Source organism: Notolepis coatsorum (genome assembly GCF_963971535.1).
Source record: "Notolepis coatsorum genome assembly, chromosome: 14".
NCBI lineage: Eukaryota > Metazoa > Chordata > Actinopteri > Aulopiformes > Paralepididae > Notolepis > Notolepis coatsorum.
This window is the reverse complement of record NC_140178.1, coordinates 1005732-1027878: the sequence shown is the minus strand read 5'-3', so window position 1 is coordinate 1027878 and position 22147 is coordinate 1005732. Positions and strand designations below refer to the sequence as shown.

Genomic DNA, 22147 nt, shown 5'->3' with positions numbered 1-22147 from the left:
ATGGAGCTGAGAACTGGAGTGTGAGGGGATGTAACACTAAAGATGGAGCCTGAGAACTGGAGTGTGAGGGGATGTAACACTAAAGATGGAGCTGAGAACTGGAGTGTGAGGGGATGTAACACTAAAGATGGAGCTGAGAACTGGAGTGTGAGGGGATGTAACACTAAAGATGGAGCTGAGAACTGGAGTGTGAGGGGATGTAACACTAAAGATGGAGCCTGAGAACTGGAGTGTGAGGGGATGTAACACTAAAGATGGAGCTGAGAACTGGAGTGTGAGGGGATGTAACACTAAAGATGGAGCTGAGAACTGGAGTGTGAGGCTGTAACACTAAAGATGGAGCTGAGAACTGGAGTGTGAGGCTGTAACACTAAAGATGGAGCTGAGAACTGGAGTGTGAGGCTGTAACACTAAAGATGGAGCTGAGAACTGGAGTGTGAGGCTGTAACACTAAAGATGGAGCCTGAGAACTGGAGTGTGAGGCTGTAACACTAAAGATGGAGCTGAGAACTGGAGTGTGAGGCTGTAACACTAAAGATGGAGCCTGAGAACTGGAGTGTGAGGCTGTAACACTAAAGATGGAGCCTGAGAACTGGAGTGTGAGGCTGTAACACTAAAGATGGAGCTGAGAACTGGAGTGTGAGGGGCTGTAACACTAAAGATGGAGCCTGAGAACTGGAGTGTGAGGCTGTAACACTAAAGATGGAGCCTGAGAACTGGAGTGTGAGGCTGTAACACTAAAGATGGAGCTGAGAACTGGAGTGTGAGGCTGTAACACTAAAGATGGCGGCAACGACAAATGTTATCGTGATATCATTTATGGCCATATCGTCCAGCCCTATGATGTACGTCATATGTTGTATTCCGTATGGACATTCCTAATAGGAAGCTAGATGTTAGATCAGCTTGTTATTGGGGGTCGTCAGTTTTTGGCCTAGCTGCAAGTCGCCATTATTCTCCCCTAAAAGTCGACTATAAACCTAACCTTAACCACTCCCACTTACAAAACAGAAACATTTATTATAAAATGTTCTTCCAGGCCGTGGGATCTAGCATTCTGGAACTCTATTGGAACAAGACGTGAGAGATATACACACCTGGTTCATCAGAGCCGTCCTTGCAGTCGCAGTAATCGTCGTTGACCCTGTCGAAGGGAACGGTGCGGGAGCCGTCCAGACAGGTGAAGGGCTGGTTCTCCTCGTAGAACTGACGCTCTGTGGGGTCAGGAAGAGGACGTGAGGGGAGGGTCTCAGAGATGTAAACAGAGACATCAGGGTCTCAGACATGTAAACAGAGGGTCCAGAAGAGGACGTGAGGGGGGGGTCTCAGACATGAGGGGGGGGTCTCAGACATGTAAACAGAGACATCCAAGTCAAGCCTGTTAGATCACATTCAAATGTATTGTCATCATACACAATACATTTGTGTATCAGTTTGTTATTATTTTTTTTTAAGTCCACACAAGTGGGTTTATTTTTGTTTTTTATACAATATTTGTATTGGGTTTTACAGTACACATTTCAGGTTCTGATTGTCGTCAGTTATTCTTAGTTCCTTTTCTCCACAAGTGTATACAAGTATACCCACATACCCCCTCCCCTTTTCTCTCTCTTAGTGAACAAGTGTGTTTTTGATTGATCTGTAAACAAAGACCGAAAATAAACTATTCATCATCATCATACGGCATAGTTGTTAACCCTTTCACTGTGACAATACAGAAGGTTAACCCTTTACTATCACACAACCGACGCCGATGCTCCATCATTAGCATCATTGATGCTAATGATGGAGCATCGCCGTCGGTTGTGCGATAGTCAAGGGTTAACCTTCTGTCGTGTGGCAGTGAAAGGGTTAACATGAAATGTTTAGTCATCTGGCCTCAAGGTGGCACTATTCTCACTAAACTAAAAACATGTTTGTCCACCATTTTTTTTAAATTGTCGTAAATTAGATTAGATTCAAATGTATTGTCATTTTACAGCACAAGCGCAGTACGAACAGTTTGGCATCCAACGAGAGTGCAAATGTATAACAAGTGCAATAGTAATATACAATGTACAGGTGATTCAACTGGATATAATATATATAAATTACTGGTACTACTGAGTAGTAGTGGTAATCAGATGTATGTAGAGTTGTAGTATTAATATGTACAGTGATACAGGTATAAAGACACTGTGGTAGTAAGTCATACTGGCCAGCAGTGTAACTAGTGAGAGTAGGTAAGAGATATGTACAGATATAGATATAGTATTAATATGTACAGTGATCAAACTGGCTTTTATGATACTATGGATGTGTGCTTAGCTGGAGCTGAGGATGCGGAAAAAATTCTTATTGGGGATTGGAACACGGATATGCAACAAAAAGATGCACCCGTCTTCAAATCCTTCAATAGGTTTTGTGATCTGCACGGCCTCAGCCAACTAATCACCCAACCCACAAGGATATGTGAATCAACTCAGACTACCATTGACCTCATACTGACCTCTGACAAGTCCAAGATATCCAATAAAGGGGTTATAGCATGCGGGTTAAGTGATCATTATATGATATTCTGTACCCGCAAAAAGCTAAAACGAAAGGCTGGCTGTCACAAAACAGTCACATCTAGAGACCTCAAAACCTACTCTAGCGAGGCCTTTAACCTTGAACTGGAGAGTCTGGACTGGTCAGATGAACTCAATGGTACACTGGTTGAAGAAACTTGGCTTGGCTTCAAAACCAAATTTTCATCAATACTAAACAACATGGCCCCCCTAAGAACCACCAGGGTAAAAAATCGCGCTGAGCCATGGATGCACACTGAAATACTGACCGCTATGAAAGCCAGAGACAAAAAATGCTCTGAGTTTCGTAAAAGTCAGTCAAAGCTTACCAAAAGCACGAGCAGTGAACTCCAAGACCACGTGACTGAACTCAAACTAGAAAGAAACAGACTAAGAAATGACGTAAACTCCATGATCAAAACTGCTAAAAAAAAATTCATCAATGACAAAACCGAGGAAAACAAAAATAAACCACGTGAACTTTGGAAATTACTCAACAATCAACTAGGCTGCAGTAAAAAACTCAAAACCAGGTTCTCAAACATAAACATAAAGACGGACAACACGCTCATCACAGACAAGCTGGATGTAGCCAATTACTTAAACACTTTCTTCACAAACATAGCCACAACACTGGTAAACAAACTACCCTCCCACTCAGGGCAGTATGGGGTAGAACACATAGTAGCATACTACAAGAACCTAGGCGTCCACAAAGACGACTTCAAACTGGAAATAGTAACTACAGATGAGGTACTCAAAAAACTGAGCGCCCTCCAACCAAACAAGGCCACTGGCCATGACAACATCCCCTCCAAATTCCTCAGAGACTCAGCAGCAGCCATCACCCCAGTCATCACACACATAATAAACCTCTCCATAAAACAGGGACACGTCCCCAAGGACTTCAAAATTGCGAGAGTAACACCCCTGCACAAAAAGGGCAGCAAATTAGACCCGGGTAACTACCGCCCTGTTTCTATCCTTACATCCATCTCGAAAGTCATGGAAAAAATAGTATACGAACAGATCGAAAAGTACCTCGCGGAAAAAAATCTAATCTACGAATTCCAATCTGGCTTCAGAACATCCCACTCCACTGACACATGCCTTCTCTACTTGAACGACCACATCAAACAAGAGGTGGACGCGGGCAAATACTGCGGCATGGTCATGCTGGACCTACAAAAGGCCTTCGACACTGTCAATCACACCATTCTGATTGACAAGCTAAAAGCAATTGGTTTTGATAGTTTATCAGTGAGCTGGATACAATCCTACCTGGAGGGGAGGGAACAGATGGTGGAAGTAAACGGTACACTATCCCCCCCCCTCACAGTGAGCTGTGGTGTTCCACAAGGAAGCATACTAGGACCGCTACTATTCCTAATTTATGCAAATGACATGTCGTCAGCTTGTGACTGCAACTTGTTCCTGTTTGCGGACGACTCAGCCCTGCTGGTCTCTGACAAGAACAAGTTACAGGTTGAAAAAGCCCTCAGCTCGGAACTAGGCAAAATCTGCATATGGCTCGCCGACAACAAACTATCATTACACATGGGCAAAACAGAGTCCATTCTCTTCGGTTCAAATAACAAACTCAGCAAGACCGACGGCTTCTCGGTTACAGTGGGTGACAATATTATCACAAGGAAAGATGAAATTACCTACCTGGGTTCCATCCTAGAGGCTAATCTTTCCTGTGACAAAATGGCATCCAATGTAATAAAAAAAGTCAACCAACGAACGCGATTCTTGTACCGGATCTCCTCTCTGGTAAACAAGAATACCCTGAAGACTCTAGCAGGAGCACTCATTCAAGGGTACTACGACTATGCTTGCACCTCATGGTACCAAAGCACCTCAAAGGCACTAAAAAACAAATTACAAACATCTCAAAACAAGCTAGTCAGACTACTACTTGACCTGACTCCTAGAACCCACCTCACCCCTGCCCACTTTGACAACCTAGGATGGCTTAGAGTAGACGACAGAGTACAGCAACTTGCAATGGGCCTGGTCTACAAGATACACTACGCGACCAAGGTACCCATGTACATGTCAAAATACTTCCCAAAGGTCAGTGAATACCACGATCACAACACCAGAGGGAGCTCCACAAATCATGTAAAACCCAGATTCGGATCAAACAAGGGACTAAACACGTTTCGCAATTATGCCACATCAATGTGGAACGCCCTGCCTAAAGCTGTAAAGGAATGTGAATCACTACCCACCTTCAAAAACACTCTCAAAAAACACCTACGTGAGACTGCAATTCGAAACTGGCCCCTACAAATGTCCTAACCTAGTTGTACAGTAAATGACCAAGTAAGGCTTTGTCAATATTCAAATGTACAGTGTAAAATGTGTGTGTGTCCCCTTCCCAACCCCCCTCCCCCCCCCCCACCTCCAATGTACAGCCCTCACCCAACCCACCCAACCCCACCCCACCCAACCAACCTCCTCCAATGTACAGTTTCTATGCCAAATGTATATACACTCCTTTTCTGGACACTTTTGTATCACAAACAGTACTGTATTTGCAAATCTGATATGTCATAAATGTATAGATGTAGCAGTACTGTCTATCTGTATGTCATGTATGTCATATATGTTATGATGAATTGAAAATGGGGGACCCTGATGTAAACAAGTCGAAAGTCTTTCTCTGGTCTGCATCCCCTTAACAATTGTATGTATTGAGCTGTACTGTACTGTACCCATTCTGCAATCTGTTAATAAACTTTTCAATCAATCAATCAATCAATACAGGTATAAAGACACTGTGGTAGTAAGTCATACTGGCCAGCAGCGTAACTAGTAAGAGTAGGTAAGAGATATGTACAGATATAGATATAGTATTAATATGTACAGTGATACAGGTATAAAGACACTATGGTAGTAAGTCATACTGGCCAGCAGTGTAACTAGTAAGAGTAGGTAAGAGATATGTACAGATATAGATATAGTATTAATATGTACAGTGATACAGGTATAAAGACACTATGGTAGTAAGTCATACTAGCCAGCAGTGTAACTAGTGAGAGTAGGTAAGAGATATGTACAGATATAGATATAGTATTAATATGTACAGTGATACAGGTATAAAGACACTATGGTAGTAAGTCATACTGGCCAGCAGTGTAACTAGTGAGAGTAGGTAAGAGATATGTACAGATATAGATATAGTATTAATATGTACAGTGATACAGGTATAAAGACACTGTGGTAGTAAGTCATACTAGCCAGCAGTGTAACTAGTAAGAGTAGGTAAGAGATATGTACAGATATAGATATAGTATTAATATGTACAGTGATGCAGGTATAAAGACACTATGGTAGTAAGTCATACTGGCCAGCAGTGTAACTAGTAAGAGTAGGTAAGAGATATGTACAGATATAGATATAGTATTAATATGTACAGTGATACAGGTATAAAGACACTATGGTAGTAAGTCATACTGGCCAGCAGTGTAACTAGTAAGAGTAGGTAAGAGATATGTACAGATATAGATATAGTATTAATATGTACAGTGATACAGGTATAAAGACACTATGGTAGTAAGTCATACTGGCCAGCAGTGTAACTAGTAAGAGTAGGTAAGAGATATGTACAGATATAGATATAGTATTAATATGTACAGTGATACAGGTATAAAGACACTATGGTAGTAAGTCATACTGGCCAGCAGTGTAACTAGTAAGAGTAGGTAAGAGATATGTACAGATATAGATATAGTATTAATATGTACAGTGATACAGGTATAAAGACACTATGGTAGTAAGTCATACTGGCCAGCAGTGTAACTAGTAAGAGTAGGTAAGAGATATGTACAGATATAGATATAGTATTAATATGTACAGTGATACAGGTATAAAGACACTATGGTAGTAAGTCATACTGGCCAGCAGTGTAACTAGTAAGAGTAGGTAAGAGATATGTACAGATATAGATATAGTATTAATATGTACAGTGATACAGGTATAAAGACACTATGGTAGTAAGTCCTACTGGCCAGCAGTGTAACTAGTAAGAGTAGGTAAGAGATATGTACAGATATAGATGTAGTATTAATATGTACAGTGATACAGGTATAAAGACACTATGGTAGTAATGAATAAAGTGCATGAAATAATAGGGGAAAGAAAACGTTAGGAACTTGTTACATTCACCCACACAAGGGCTGAGGACTCATACCCCCCCCCCTCTCACACACACACTCTCCCAACTCTCTTTCTCTCTTGCCCCTTCCTCATCTCTCACCCCTCCTCTCTATCTCTATCTCTCTCTATCACACACACACACACACACACACACACACACTTTGAGTCAGAAACAAACATAGTATCAATGAGAGTATCAATAATACACCTGAGTGAAGTCCGAAAAAAAAGAAGAAAAAGGTTTAAAAAATATATATATATAAGTTAATCGCGAGTTAAAAAAAATAGTGGCGTTAATAGAATCTGGCGATAACGCGTTAATACCGCGTTAACTTTGACAGCCTTAATAAATACATAAACAAACGCACTTGACAGCGGCACCCCTCGCGGACGCTGCACCTCCACGGCAGACACGGCGAGGCCCAGACTGAGGACCAGCAGCAGGTCGTATCCTCCACAGCAGGCCATGGTGACGGTGAGCGAGGCCCGGGTCCGAGGAGACGTGGCTGACCCTACAACAGATGGTGAGCGAGGCCCGGGTGATGGAGAGCGAGGCCCAGGTGATGGTGAGCGAGGCCCGGGTGATGGAGAGCGAGGCCCAGGTGATGGAGAGCGAGGCCCAGGTGATGGAGAGCGAGGCCCGGGTGACGGTGAGCGAGGCCCGGGTGATGGTGAGCGAGGCCCGGGTCCGAGGAGATGTGGCTGACGCTACAACAGATGCTCTCAGACCACCACCTGTCAGATTGATTGATTGAAAATTGTATTAACAGATTGCAGAATGGGTACAGTACAGCTCAATACATACAATTGTTAACCCTTTCACTGCCACACGACAGAAGGTCAGCCCTTTACTATCACACAACCGACGGCGATGCTCCATCATTAGCATCATTAGCTCCGCATCATGGAGCATCGCCGTCGGTTGTGTGATAGTAAAGGGCTGACCTTCTGTGTATTGTCACAGTGAAAGGGTTAACCGTCTGTATTGTCACAGTGAAAGGGTTAACCGTCTGTATTGTCACAGTGAAAGGGTTAACCGTCTGTATTGTCACAGTGAAAGGGTTAACCGTCTGTATTGAAGGGTTAACCTTCTGTATTGTCACAGTGAAAGGGTTAACCTTCTGTATTGTCACAGTGAAAGGGTTAACCTTCTGTATTGTCACAGTGAAAGGGCTAACCTTCTGTATTGTCACAGTGAAAGGGTTAACCTTCTGTATTGTCACAGTGAAAGGGTTAACCTTCTGTATGTATTGTCACAGTGAAAGGTTTTTTTCAATTCATCATAACATACATGAATGAATGAAAACTTTATTAACAGATTGCAGAATGGGTACAATACAGTACGGCTCAATACACACAATTGTTAAGGGGATGCAGACCAGAGAAAGACGTTTGTCTTGTTTACATCAGGGTCCCCCATTTTCAATTCATAGTGAAATTTATGACATACACAACATACATGACATTTATGGCATAGGGACATACAGGTATTTAGTTACCGTTACATTTGTGACATATACGATATGCAAATATACAGTACTGTTACCCCTATATCCTGACAGAGTATATAGATATGATGGGGAGGGGACTGTACATTAGGAGGGGGTGGGTGGGTGGGTTTGGACATTTACGGTGGCCAGTTTCGAATTGCAGCTAGCTAGAATACTTTACGCCAAGGTTATTATTAATAGCTGAAAGCTACTTCTTCGGCTTATTGTGTTTACATACTAGATATATAGCCTCGTTAACGTTACTTATTAAAGATAATATTAGCAACAACAACATATTATAATACCTTACAGCTCCAGTTCGTGTGAAAGTAGACTTTAGCTCAGAAGTGTCTCATCACTCAATCATCACTCTACTTCCTGGTTTCCGGCCCGCTACACGCTACTGCGCATGCGTGTCACCCTAGTAGTAACGGTGTTTTCCTCTGATTGGACTCTGGACCTCTGCGTCATTTTCTTTAGACCCGCTGATTGGTGAAAACCTTGAGAGGCGTCTCAAGTAGTGCACCCTGGGTAATGTAGTGTGTTTGAAACGCAGACATCAGAGTTTTATTAGAACCAATCACATGCATTTCTATCCAAAACAATAGTAGTATAATCATAAATTAATAATCATAATTATTTACTTCATACTGGTCTACCCATATAACTCTGTATGATAGCATATGATGAATATGATGAATTGAAAATGGGGGACCCTGATGTAAACAAGACGAAAGTCTTTCTCTGGTCTGCATCCCCTTAACAATTGTATGTATTGAGCTGTACTGTACTGTACCCATTCTGCAATCTGTTAATAAACTTTTCAATCAATCAATCAATGTATAATAGTGCTGTATATACTGTATATACATTTATATTATATCCATGTCTGAATATACCACCATACAATCCTTCTATATACCTACTTATACACCTGCATATAACCCATATAAGTCTATATATATGTATTCTTGCCGTATATATATATATATATATATATCCACATATGTCTGTACATACCTGCACATAATCCTTTTACATATCTGTAGATACTAGGCTATATCTATACATATCTCTTACTATATGACTTTTTTTTTTATAATAATAATGCAGGACCTCTTTAGGGGGTCTTTATTGGGCATGCAACTAACTGGGACATGCAATGGGAGCGGCACACACACACTGGAATACACACACACACAAATGCATTGTCTTTTTTCTCAGTCGCCGATGCGATTGAGCTTTGCGCTTAACCCATCCCGTCGTCCTTCCCCCCCAAGCGCAGCCGGGAGCAGACAGGGCGTCGGTGAGGTACCGCGCCCGGGGACCAATCCAAGTCAGGGACGCGACAGCGTCAGCGATCTGTTGTGCATGTTTTTCCATTGGGTTTATCTTATCGGGGGGGAAACCCTTGCGAGCACAGAAGGGGAGAACATGCAAACTCCACACAGAAAGGCCCGGGAGATACCCCACCTGGGTACCTGGCAACGTGGAAACCTGGTCCCCAAGCGGGAATCGAACCCTGGACCTTCTTGCTGTGAGGCGATAGTGTTAACCCCTACACCACCGTGCCGCCCAGTGTCTTTATACCTGTATCACTGTACATATTAATAGTACAAATCTGTACATATATCTGATTAGCACTATTATTCAGTATTACTCATTTATATATTTTATACCCAGTTTAAATCACCTGAACATTGTATATTACTGTTATAAATTCCCCATTATTTTGTTTTTCTGGGTATTATCATTTCCAGTCAGGCACTTTTTAGGACAGCCCAGGGGTCCTAGTGTGGTGTTGGGTGCATGTGGTGCCTTGCCAGCACATGTTACAATGCGGTCACATCAGAGAGTGTGTTCGTGAAGAATAAACCATTCTCAATCATTTCCATTCATTTATAACTTTTATATAAGGGTGGAAAGTCATCTGTTCAACTTCAAGTTTGTTTTTATTTGTCACGTATAAGGTATAAAGTATAAAGTACCTTACAGTGAAATACTTGAGAAATACCTGAGAATGTGCTTCATACAGTAAAAAAAAAAGAGGAATAAAGTCCCAACAATATACAAACTAAAGTACAACCTTAGTAGTACAATGAAGTAAAAATGCAAACAACGAGGTAGAAAAATGCAAACTTAAGGAAAATGCAGATGCAAAAATGTCTTGGGCTACTTTTGATTTTTACTTTATAATACACATTTAAAAATGGTTTACCATCTGCCGTTGTTTGGTATCATTCTTTTCAGCAGTCTCACCTAAATGACCTGACAGTTTTCATACTGTATACTGTACAACAGCAAAACACAAAAACGTTATTTTTTTTTACTATAAACAAATGTAACCATGCTCAATGAACATAAACAACAATGAAAATGAACCCCCAGGTTGCATAGTATTATGTACTATACAAATGTGTACTAAACAGAATTTTCTAACAAAGAAAACAGGTAATAAACATTGCTTTGGTTATTCTTCAACGGTGCCACGCTTCGAAGCAGTTTCTGTCAATGATTAGACAAAGGGCCACGTCACATGACTTGCATTTCCACGGAGTCACGCTCCGTTTGCTCACCCGGAGGCAGTGTTGGCACGACTTGCGGCCCTGCGTGGCTCTCAGGCTGGGATCGGAGTCCTCCGTGAACTCGGCGATGGGAACGGGGAGATGGTCGGCTCTCCTGTCGACGGCGACCCCCGTGCTGTCCACACCACACAGCTGGCCCGCCATGGCGGTCAGGAAGTCCTTGTGGGTCATGTGCCGCTCCTGCCTCGTCTCACTGATCTCACAGTGCAGGATGTAGGCGTTGGTGGTCGCGATGTCCACAAAGTGTTGGAACAGGGTACGGTACCAGCGGGAGGTTCTGCGGTGGGTGGAATAGTACTGCAGCAGCTGGTCCGAGAGGTCCACTCCGCCCATGTGCTTGTTGTAAGCGATGGTGGGCGTGGGGCACGGAATGGCCTTCACCGTCCAGCTTCCGTCGGCTCTCTTCACTCTCCTCCGGATGGTGTCGCCGGGAGAGACGGCCGGGTGGACGGTGGAGCACACGGACACCTCGCGCATGTCCATCCACTTGGTGAACACCAGGGGGCCCTCTCGAATCCATCTGATAGAGCCTCGCTCGCTGGTGAGGGCGTTCGCTCTGCCCCTGGGAAACCCCTTCCTGTTCTCCCTGTACGTCCCGCAGGCTCCCAACCTCAAGTGCGCCAGATCACAGAACAGCTGGGGGCTGGTGTAGAAGTTATCCATGTAGATGTGGTATCCGGTCCCCAGGTACGACGGCTGGATCAGACCCATCACGGCGTCGTACGCCAGTCCATGCTCACTCGTCTGTTCGTGAGACTTGCCGCTGTACACGTTGAAATTGATCGTGTAGCCGTTATCCGAGTCGGCCAGCACGAAGAGCTTGATCCCATAGCGCGTCGGCTTGTCCTTCATATACTGCGTCATTCCCGTTTGGGCCTTCGTGGCCACCATCCTCTCGTCCACCGACAGGGCCTTCTTGGGTTGGTAGTGGGCCTTGCAGGCGTCCTGGATGGCATGGATCAGAGGCTTGACTCTGAACAGCTTGTCGTGCTCCGGCGTTCCCTTCTTGGCGTCGTTTGCGACAGACTCGTCCGGATCGCTCAGGTGGAGGTTCCACATGATGGACCTGAAGCGGTCTCTGAACATGACGGTCCTTGGGAACGGCACAGACAGAATACTCTGAACTCTCCAGTAGTCTTGAATACTGGGCAGTGAGACCAGTGCAGTGAAAATAAGGAGACCAATGAACTTGGTGAGTTCGTCGACATCAACGTCAACCCACTTGTGTTTCATTCCCATTGCTTGTCTTTGGGCCGCATACTTATTAGTGTTGTTAACCAGAGTCTTCATGGTATCAGCAGAGAAATACAACAGGAACAGCTCCTTGGCGGAGTACACTGCGTGGGAGTCTAGCTGGGGTCCTGGTGGTCTGCGGGGCGAGAACCTATTGACTTGCGGGGCTGTCAGGATCCTTGTCTGTGTTCCAGGGTGCCAGGTCAGGGTCATCCTCTGCTGCCTGGGCTCGAGGTCTGGGCCTGGCTTTGGTTGTCCTCCTCCGTCCCGTCTCTGTAGCTCCAGGCTGCGCATCATGTCTGCACAGAAACGGCACAAAACATTGTACATTGTATATTAGGGCTGCGCTGCAGTCTGGGAAAATGTTCGGCTTTCATCACGCAACCCAGATCACCAACAGATTAATCTTAACTTTGTTCATAGGACTTACCTGACCCCTAGACGATTGCACCTAATGGGTCTCAGACCGGACTCTCGATGCTCCTTGTGTTCAAACGGTGCTATTGGTACATATATGCATATGTATTGGGAATGCCCTCCTGTCAAGACTTTCTGGGAAAATGTCACCACTCAATTATCAGAATTTTTGTCTCTGACCATACCGACACTGCCTTCTGTATTGTTGTTGAATGATGTTTCTCAGTTATCGACCTCTGTACATGTAAAGAGACTCATCTTGTCCGGTCTTACGGCTGCCAAAAAGTCGATAGCGTCACGCTGGATTCAACCGGATAAAATGTGCCGGAAGGTATGGATTCTCACCTATCTCGATGTGATTTATCTAGAGATATCCACTGCACGAATTTGAGGTGTTAACGAAGCCAGCATAGCAGTCTGGGTAGCTGTGGTGGAGAAGATAAAGCAGGGGTGGCCAACCCGCGGCTCGCGAGCCGCATGCGGCTCTTTGCCCGTCAATGTGCGGCTCTTCCATCCATATTATATATAAAAAAAATGTAATCTTTTTTTTTACTTTTTATTTTTTTTAATGTCACTCGTTCCATAAGGACGTAGAATAAACATTTACAATTTTTTTTTAAATGGTCCATTTGCATGTTCTTGGTATCTGAATCTAGGGACATATATTATGGATCAGTGTCAGAAATAGTGTGTCTGTTACTAGGCTTGAGTAAATTGTAATGAACCAAAGGAGAATATCAATTCTATTTAAACAATTTATTTTATCTTTGACTGTGAATAACACCATGCCTGGAAAATGCCCGACCAGACCTGAAAAATCTAAGCAAATGAATAAAGGGAAGATGATTAAACAGAAGGTTTTGTAGATACAGTACTGAATTCTGCCATCTTTTTTATAATTTCTCCACCATTTTTCATCATATTGCAACACTGTTTTTTGCAAGACATTCACAGAAAGGTAGAGAAACTAACTACGTTCTGTTTTATGGCAATAACGTTCAGGTTTGTAGGAGATAATCCCAAAAAATAAGAGACAGGGGCTGGTGTGAGCTGGCACTTTTGGCTGTGCCACTTCCTCATGTCAATATGCGCCGGTTTCCAACTCAATGCCCTGAGATTTCTATAATCTTATATTTCACTAATAAAAAGACATTAGCAACTTCAGAGGCCAGAGGGTGGGACATATAAACACGTTTACTATCAAATAGCATTGTGAGGCTGAACAACAGGACCAATTGACTATACATGTGCTTAACATTTTTTAAATAAACATTCTTTTTTTAAATGGCTAAAAGTGATTTTGTAATTTTGCAACCGTGGGTCTCACAGGGTACTTTTAACCCTGTGAGGCCCAAATAAAAAAGACATTAAGGCCAGAGGGTGAGACCTATAAACACATGAAGGGTGCAGTGACTGAAAAAAAAGGTTGAGAAACGCTGGTATATGGTGTGGCTCTTTGTGGTACCAGAGTCATTTTTGTGGCTCTTAGTCTCTGACTGGTTGGCCACCCCTGAGATAAAGGAACGCAGATACATTTGGAATTTTCTGATGCTGAATGAAGTAGTGGATGTACCCCCTCCAATGTACAGTAAATTACCAAGTATGGTCTTGTCAATAATCCAATGTAGTTTTGTTTGTACAGTTGTAAAGTGTCGCCCACCCACCCCTCCTACCCAACCCCCCCCCCCCACTCCTACCCAACCCCCCCCCCCCCCACCCACCCAACCACCTCCAATGTACAGTCCCCCCCCACCCCCACCTACCCAATCCAATGTACAGTTTCTACGTCAAATGTACCCATTCTCCAATCTGTTAATAAAGTTTTCAATCAATCAATCAATAGTAGTCCAAGTGGGGGTCCTGAGGGGGGGGGGGGGGGGGGGGGGAGAGCGAGCAAGAACCCATGTATTGTATTTATTATTTTTATGTCTTTTAATATTTTAATCTACTTTCATTCTGATTTAATTACTGGACTGTCATTATTGTTATTATTATTTCTGTTATTGTCCTGTGATTTATCGTTGATTATTACTGTTATTGTATTGTTTGTCTTGTTTCATGTAAAAAAGGGAAAATAAAAAACATTTGTTCAAAAAAAAGTATATTAGGGCTGCGCGATTAATCGAAGAAAAAAAATCGCGATCTCGATTCATAGACCTATGCAATCTCATTTCTAAATTATGACGATTTCTTTATATATATAATATATTTTTCTTTTTACTTTTTACTAACTTTTTTAAATTATGACGATTCTGACTAGAGTTATTTTGTATGTTACAAGAGACTTAAGTTTAAGTCAAGCACTTTCATATATGTTATGTTGTCTATTTAAGAAAGAGTTCAATAAATGATTTTATTGAAAAATTAAGAATTGTGTGAGAGAATCATGTGATCTCAATTCTTAGAGAAAAATCGTGATTCACATTTTAGCAAGAATCGTGCAGCCCTATTGTACCACTCTGCACGTCACACACTATACGCTCTCAACATTCCATTCTGTATATATTGCATACAAAGTCTGCAAACTGAGTAATAATTAAAAAGCAATAAACATCCATGTTACGACCCCTTCCACTCTGTCTCCATTGGACCTCATTCACCAACATTGTCATAAAATTTCTCTTACGACAACCTCCTTGGAGAGAAAGTTGACGACAATTACCCCCGGATTCACCAGCGCATGGAGAGGTCGTCTTAACTCGCCAAAATTTGCACAGCTGCGATGCCCAGAATGAGATACGTCACTCGGAACTAGGCAAAATCTGCATATGGCTCGCTGATAACAAACTATCATTACACATGGACAAAACAGAGTCCATTCTCTTCGGTTCAAATAACAAACTCAGCAAGACCGATGGCTTCTCAGTTGCAGTGGGTGACAATATTGTCACAAGGAAAGACGAAATTACCTACCTGGGTTCCATCCTAGAGGCAAATCTTTCCTGTGACAAAATGGCATCCAATGTAATAAAAAAAGTCAACCAACGAACTAGATTCTTGTACCGGATCTCCTCTCTGGTAAACAAGAATACCCTGAAGACTCTGGCAGGAGCACTCATTCAAGGGTACTACAACTATGCGTGCACCTCATGGTACCAAAGCACCTCAAAGGCGCTTAAAACAAAATTACAAACATCACAAAACAAACTGGTCAGACTAGATGGCTTAGAGTAGACGACAGAGTACAGCAACTTGCAATGGGCCTGGTCTACAAGATACACTATACGACTAAGGTACCCATGTACATGTCAAAATACTTCCCAAAGGTCAGTGAATACCACAACCACTACACCAGAGGAAGCTCAACAAATCATGTTAAACCCAGATTCGGCTCAAACAAGGGACTAAATACGTTTCGCAATTATGCCACATCAATGTGGAACGCCCTACCCAAAGCTGTAAAGGAATGTGAATCCCTACCCACATTCAAAACCGCTCTTAAAGAGCACCTACGGGAGGCTGCAATTCGAAACTGGCCACCGTAAATGCCCAAAACCCCCACCACCTCCTAATAGACAGTCTCCTCCCCACCGCATGTATATATTCCCTCCCCGCCGTATGTATATTTCCCTCCCACCCACCCACCCCCTCCTAATGTACAGTCCCCTCCCCATCATATGTATATACTCTGTCAGGATCTAGGGGTAACAGTACTGTATATTTGAATACCATTTACGTCACAAATGTATCAGTACTAAATACCGGCTATATGTCCCTATGCCATAAATGTCATGTATGTTGTGTATGTCATAAATGTCTATATGAATTGAAAATGGGGGACCCTGATGGAAACAAGACAAACGTCTTTCTCAGGTCTGCATCCGCTTAACAATTGTGTGTATTGAGCCGTACTGTATTGTACCCATTCTGCAATCTGTTAAATAAAGTTTTCATTCATTCATTCATTCATTCATTCATTCATTCATTCATTCTCAAACTTGAACGCGTGTTCTTGTTTACCTCATTTGCATACAGACACGCCCGTCCGCGTCTATGCCAAATACAACGCAGTTCGGTTTCCGGGTTCCTCTGATTGGCCACTAAGCCCACGTGACCGCGCGCTAGCACGCCCGCCCCCCTTATCGCCCGCTGCCGCGCTGTGAAGCGGAAGAGCCAGCGAGGCGACGCGAGGCGGTGGTTTCAGCAGCAGCGGCCGTCTTCTTCCGAGGCGGCTCGTTCTTATTAATCCCTAATGTCATGTATGTTGTGTATGTCATAAATGTCGATATGAATTGAAAATGGTGGACCCTGATGTAAACAAGACGAAAGTCTTTCTCTGGTCTGCATCCCCTTAACAATTGTGTGTATTGAGCCGTACTGTATTGTACCCATTCTGCAATCTGTTAAATAAAGTTTTCATTCATTCATTCATCATTTCTCCCCCACTACTCCCAAAAGTAACACTAAATAGATAAAGTACAACAACGCCAGACTCAAGAAACTGTGTTCCCTTTGGATGTGTTCTCATAAACAATGTTTGTTTACACTGCACACGACACTCGAGGCTGCATGGGTGTAATCTCCCCTCTAGCTATATCAAAGAGGTTGCGTTCAGGAATCGACGTTGTGATGTCCTTTCTTCCTTTCTCGTCCAATCAACAGTCATCTCCCGCCTCGACTACTGCAACGCACTGCTCGCTGGCCTCCCGGCCACTGCCACTAAGCCTCTTCAACTCATTCAGAACGCAGCGGCCCGCCTGATCTCAAACCTACCGAAGTCGGCCCATGTCACCCCACTTCTTAGGGACCTGCACTGGCTCCCCATTGCTGCACGAATCCGCTTCAAGGCCCTCGACCTGGCATACCGTGCGGCAAAGGGAACCGCTCCCGCCTACCTCCGATCAATGGTCTCTAACTACACACCCTCAAGACCCCTACGCTCTGCATCTTCTGGCCGCCTTAGACCTACTCCTATCCGAGCTCCCGGAGGGTCATCAAGGAGAAGCCGCCTATTCTCAGTCCTTGCCCCACAATGGTGGAATGAACTACCCACCCCAGTTAGGACAGCCGAATCACGTCCAATCTTTCGCCGTCGACTAAAGACGCACGTCTTCAACCATTATCTGAATTAAAAAAAAAAAAAAAAAATCTAACCCTAACTAACCGTACTGTCATGCACTTGTCCTAATAAACTAACCTACACTGTAGCACTCAACACTTTGATGAACATTGTTGCTCAGCTGATAGAGTTGTGCCCTTCCTGATGGCTTGTCGTACAGAACTTGTAAGTCGCTTTGGATAAAAGCGTCAGCTAAATGACTAAATGTAAATGTAAATGTAAATGTCTTGCGGTGAATTCCTGCCTGAACATTCAAGACATGCTGTATTGCGTGGGGCTTTTAGAGAGGAAGATCCGTAGGACATCACAACGTCGATTCCTGAACGCAACCTCTTTGATAGAGGAGAGATTACACCCATGCAGCCTCGAGTGTTGTGTGCAGTGTAAACAAACATTGTTTATGAGAACACATCCAAAGTCATCCAACAATTCATTTGAATAATATAAGCCCACTGTTCATCATTCATTACGCACGTAGACTATACAGTGTGTGTGTGTGCGCTGAACAGGTGGCCAGGAGCGCGCAACAAGATGGTATAAATATTAGGGATGTCCGATATTATCGGCCTACCGATATTATCGGCCGATATTGGCATAAAAATGTGATATCGGAAAATATCGGTATCGCGAAAGTGTTAATAACCATCTCTGCAATGGAGTTGATATCAAAATAACAATATCAACCCTGTGAACAAATAGTTGGTGATTGCTTCAAGTCGATTCTACATACAGACTGTTTCCATCATCGGAATTAAATAATTATAATGATAATAAATACAACAATTACGTTTTGCATTTATAGTCATGACTATACTATATGTATAAAGATTTGCCTCTAGGATGGAACCCAGGTAGGTAATATCTTCTTTCCTTGTGACAATATTGTCACCCACTGTAACTGAGAAGCCGTCGGTCTTGCTGAGTTTGTTATTTGAACCGAAGAGAATAGACTCTGTTTTGTTCATGTGTAATGATAGTTTGTTATCCGCGAGCCATATGCAGATTCTGTCTAGTTCTGAGCTGAGGGTTTTTTCAACCTGTAACTTGTTCTTGTCAGAGACCAGCAGGGCTGAGTCGTCCGCAAACAGGAACAAGTTGCAGTCACAAGCTGACGACATGTCATTTGCATAAATTAGGAACAGTAGCGGACCTAGTATGCTTCCTTGTGGAACACCACAGCTCACTGTGAGGGGGGGGGGGGGGGGTAGGGTACCGTTTACCACCATCTGCTCTCTCCCCTCCAGGTAGGATTGCATCCAGCTGACTGCTGCTTTTTGGGTTTAACGGCAGCTTGCATCCTTGACGTTGCATTACTGCCATCTTCTGGTATCATTTACCTCCTACAATGTCCGTTTTGTCATATTTGTCCCATCACCATCAGTCCTGTTCGTTTAAAATGCATCCACTAAAATACTAAATCAACACTTTCTTTCCTTGCCTTACTTTGCAGTAATTTTACTCTCCCGTCCCGTTCACCATCATGGAGTGCAGCTAGTGCTGCTTCCTAAAAAGTACCCAGAAATTATACTTAAGTGAAAGTATGGGTACCGTCTCAAAATCTGACTCAAGTAAAAGTCAAAGTATCTGGCTAAAAACACACTTGAGTAAAAGTCAAAAAGTCCTACTTTTAAATGTACTTAAGTACTCAAAAGTAAAAGTTTTTTTTTTTTAAAGGGATAGACCAGGGGTCTCAAACTCATTCCATCGTGGGCCAGGTTTTCATTTTAACTATACATTGCACCAGGTGAGTTAGTTGAAGAGGTGAGCCAATTAGTGAAATCATCAGCTGGTGTTTAGGCTGGAATGAAACCAAGCAGACACTCTGCCCACAATGGAATGTGTTCTGCGATAGACAATGAAGGTAAACTAACATGGACGGCATTCACATCACAGCATGAATAATATCACAATATTAAAAACAGAATGGTGTATCATTAATAATATCACAATATTAACCACAGCATACTGGATTATCCTGAATAATGCAATATTAAAGGCAGAATACTGGAGTACCCTGAATAATATCACAATATAAGATAAGATAAGATAAGATATTCCTTTATTGATCCCCTTGGGGAAATTCAGGCATCATAGCAGCATGGGGGGGGAGGGGTACAGGTAGTAAAAACAACACAAGCAGTGTAAACAAATAGGTCAATATAATTTACTATCTAACTAGCTGAAAAATATATTCACAGTATTCACAGTGTCACATAAGGTGCAGTATGCATAAGGTAGTGTTATAATTTACTATCTACTGAATATACATTATTCACAGTATATCACAGTATCCACTGAAATATACATTATTCACAGTATCACAGTATCCACATAAGGTGCAGTAAGCCTAAGATAGTGTAAATTGTCCTCCTTGGGTTCCTATTAGTCCCAGGTCAATGTCTGGCAGCAGTCGCTGCCCCCTGTTGTGGAGCCTGGAGGCCGCTGGTATGAAGGACTGTCCGAGGCGGTTAGTTGAGTGTCGGGGGGTATGAGTCTGTGGCTGAACGAGCTTCTCATCTTGACTAGCTCGTCGTAGAGGGGGTGGTAGGGGTTCTCCATGATGGCAGCCAGCTTCCTTCTCATTCCCCTCTCTGCCACCACCTCTAGTCTGAGCAGCTCGACTCCCACCACGGAGCTAGCCTTCCTCACCAGCTTGTTGAGCTTGTTGGTGTCCCTTGAGTTGATGTAGCCTCCCCAGCATGCCACAGCATAGAAGAGATCTCCTCCTCCACGTTGACGGCTGTTCCATCTCCCCGTCTCTCGAAGTCGAAGAGAGAGAGAGGGAGAGCGAGAGAGACAGAGAGAGAGAGGGAGAGAGAGATCGAGAGGGACAGAGGGAGAGAGCCATATCTCAAATGAAACAGTATGCATTGTATTCTACTCACCCAGAATCACAGTAGGAAGCCAATGAAAATATAATGTTTGAGGCGAATTTGCGCATCAGGCCGGAAGCTAGTGCAGCCACTGAGCCAAACTCACCACGACGCAGCTCCACTAGACCCTGGAGAGGAAGCTAGTGCAGCCACTGAGCCAAACTCACCACGACGCAGCTCCACTAGACCCTGGAGAGGAAGCTACTGCAGCCACTGAGCCAAACTCACCACGACGCAGCTCAACTAGACCTGGAGAGGAAGCTAGTGCAGCCACTGAGCCAAACTCACCACGACGCAGCTCAACTAGACCCTGGAGAGGAGGCTAGTGCAGCCACTGAGCCAAACTCACCACGACGCAGCTCAACTAGACCCTGGAGAGGAAGCTAGTGCAGCCACTGAGCCAAACTCACCACGACGCAGCTCCACTAGACCCTGGAGAGGAAGCTGCTGCAGCCACTGAGCCAAACTCACCACGACGCAGCTCAACTAGACCCTGGAGAGGAAGCTACTGCAGCCACTGAGCCAAACTCACCACGACGCAGCTCAACTAGACCCTGGAGATTCACATGACGTGGTTTATGTCAGGAGCAAGATTTCTTCTGGAAGGTGAAAGACAGCAAACATCTTTCCGTGTTGGTGATTGGTGCCTTTTCAAGCGGCTCTATCGAGCATCATTTATCCACATTGACAGTGTGCAGCACATTTGCTTTGTCAATCGATTGAAACGGGTGAAACATATCTAAGGCCGCCTCTGGTCGTAAGCTACACACACACACACACACACACACACACACACACACACACACACACACACACACACACACATACACACACACACACACACACACACACACACACACACACACACACACACAAAAAAAAGCCAAAGCAGGTCATTACATTTAATATAAAAAAATCTTCCTTTATTTGTAACTTTTTTTTAACACACTTTACTATACCGAACAGTGAAATAAAAGAAAAATATACTGATATATAATATTGTTTTATATATAGGTGTTTGCTTATTAAATGCATTTATTCACAAAATGACACCTCAGAGGAAAACCTTTCATAAAAATAATATAATAAAAAATAACTCGGGACACATTTCACACATGACAGCGAGATCATTTACAAATATTACAATCATTTCATGGTGTTTTTTCTTTTCTTTTTTCCACTTATATAATCTTTCTAACGTGTGAACAAACATTATGAATTAAAGCCCAGAGAATTATTCTCAGAGGGAGTCAGTCTGTGACGTGGCGTAGCCTGATTCACTAGACTACAGTAATCAGACTACAGTAATCACTAGACTACAGTAATCACTAGACTACAGTAATCACTAGACTACAGTAATCAGACTACAGTAATCACTAGACTACAGTAATCACTAGACTACAGTAATCACTAGACTACAGTAATCACTACAGTAATCACTAGACTACAGTAATCACTACAGTAATCACTAGACTACAGTAATCACTAGACTACAGTAATCACCGTCTAGACTACAGTAATCACTAGACTACAGTAATCACTAGACTACAGTAATCACCGTCTAGACTACAGTAATCACTAGACTACAGTAATCAGACTACAGTAATCACTAGACTACAGTAATCACTAGACTACAGTAATCAGACTACAGTAATCACTAGACTACAGTAATCACTAGACTACAGTAATCAGACTACAGTAATCACTAGACTACAGTAATCACCGTCTAGACTACAGTAATCACTAGACTACAGTAATCAGACTACAGTAATCA

General features: G+C 43.2%; 2 protein-coding genes across 4 annotated transcripts in view; both read right to left on the bottom strand.

The window, feature by feature from the left end:
* The window catches only part of prkcsh (PRKCSH beta subunit of glucosidase II), a 54507-nt gene extending 45913 nt beyond the window's left edge, over positions 1 to 8594 (bottom strand). For 2 of the 3 annotated variants that reach the window (XM_084328176.1, XM_084328178.1), the window contains exons 1-3: positions 8512 to 8594; positions 7085 to 7451; positions 1098 to 1214 (exon numbers count right to left, since the gene is read on the bottom strand). In XM_084328176.1, coding sequence (XP_084184302.1) covers positions 1098 to 1214; positions 7085 to 7184 — 217 coding nt within the window. In that variant the 5' untranslated portion in view covers positions 7185 to 7451; positions 8512 to 8594. The remainder of the gene's footprint in view (positions 1 to 1097; positions 1215 to 7084; positions 7452 to 8511) is intronic. The other variant, XM_084328177.1, reaches the window with a different exon arrangement.
* Positions 8595 to 10683: 2089 nt separating this feature from the next.
* Positions 10684 to 12321, bottom strand: LOC311239856 (piggyBac transposable element-derived protein 4-like; the record flags this gene model as incomplete). The annotated part of the gene is made up of 1 exon (XM_084328302.1): positions 10684 to 12321. The coding sequence occupies one exon, from the start codon at positions 12319 to 12321 to the stop codon at positions 10684 to 10686; it is 1638 nt and encodes a 545-aa protein (XP_084184428.1).
* Positions 12322 to 22147: the final 9826 nt, after the last annotated feature.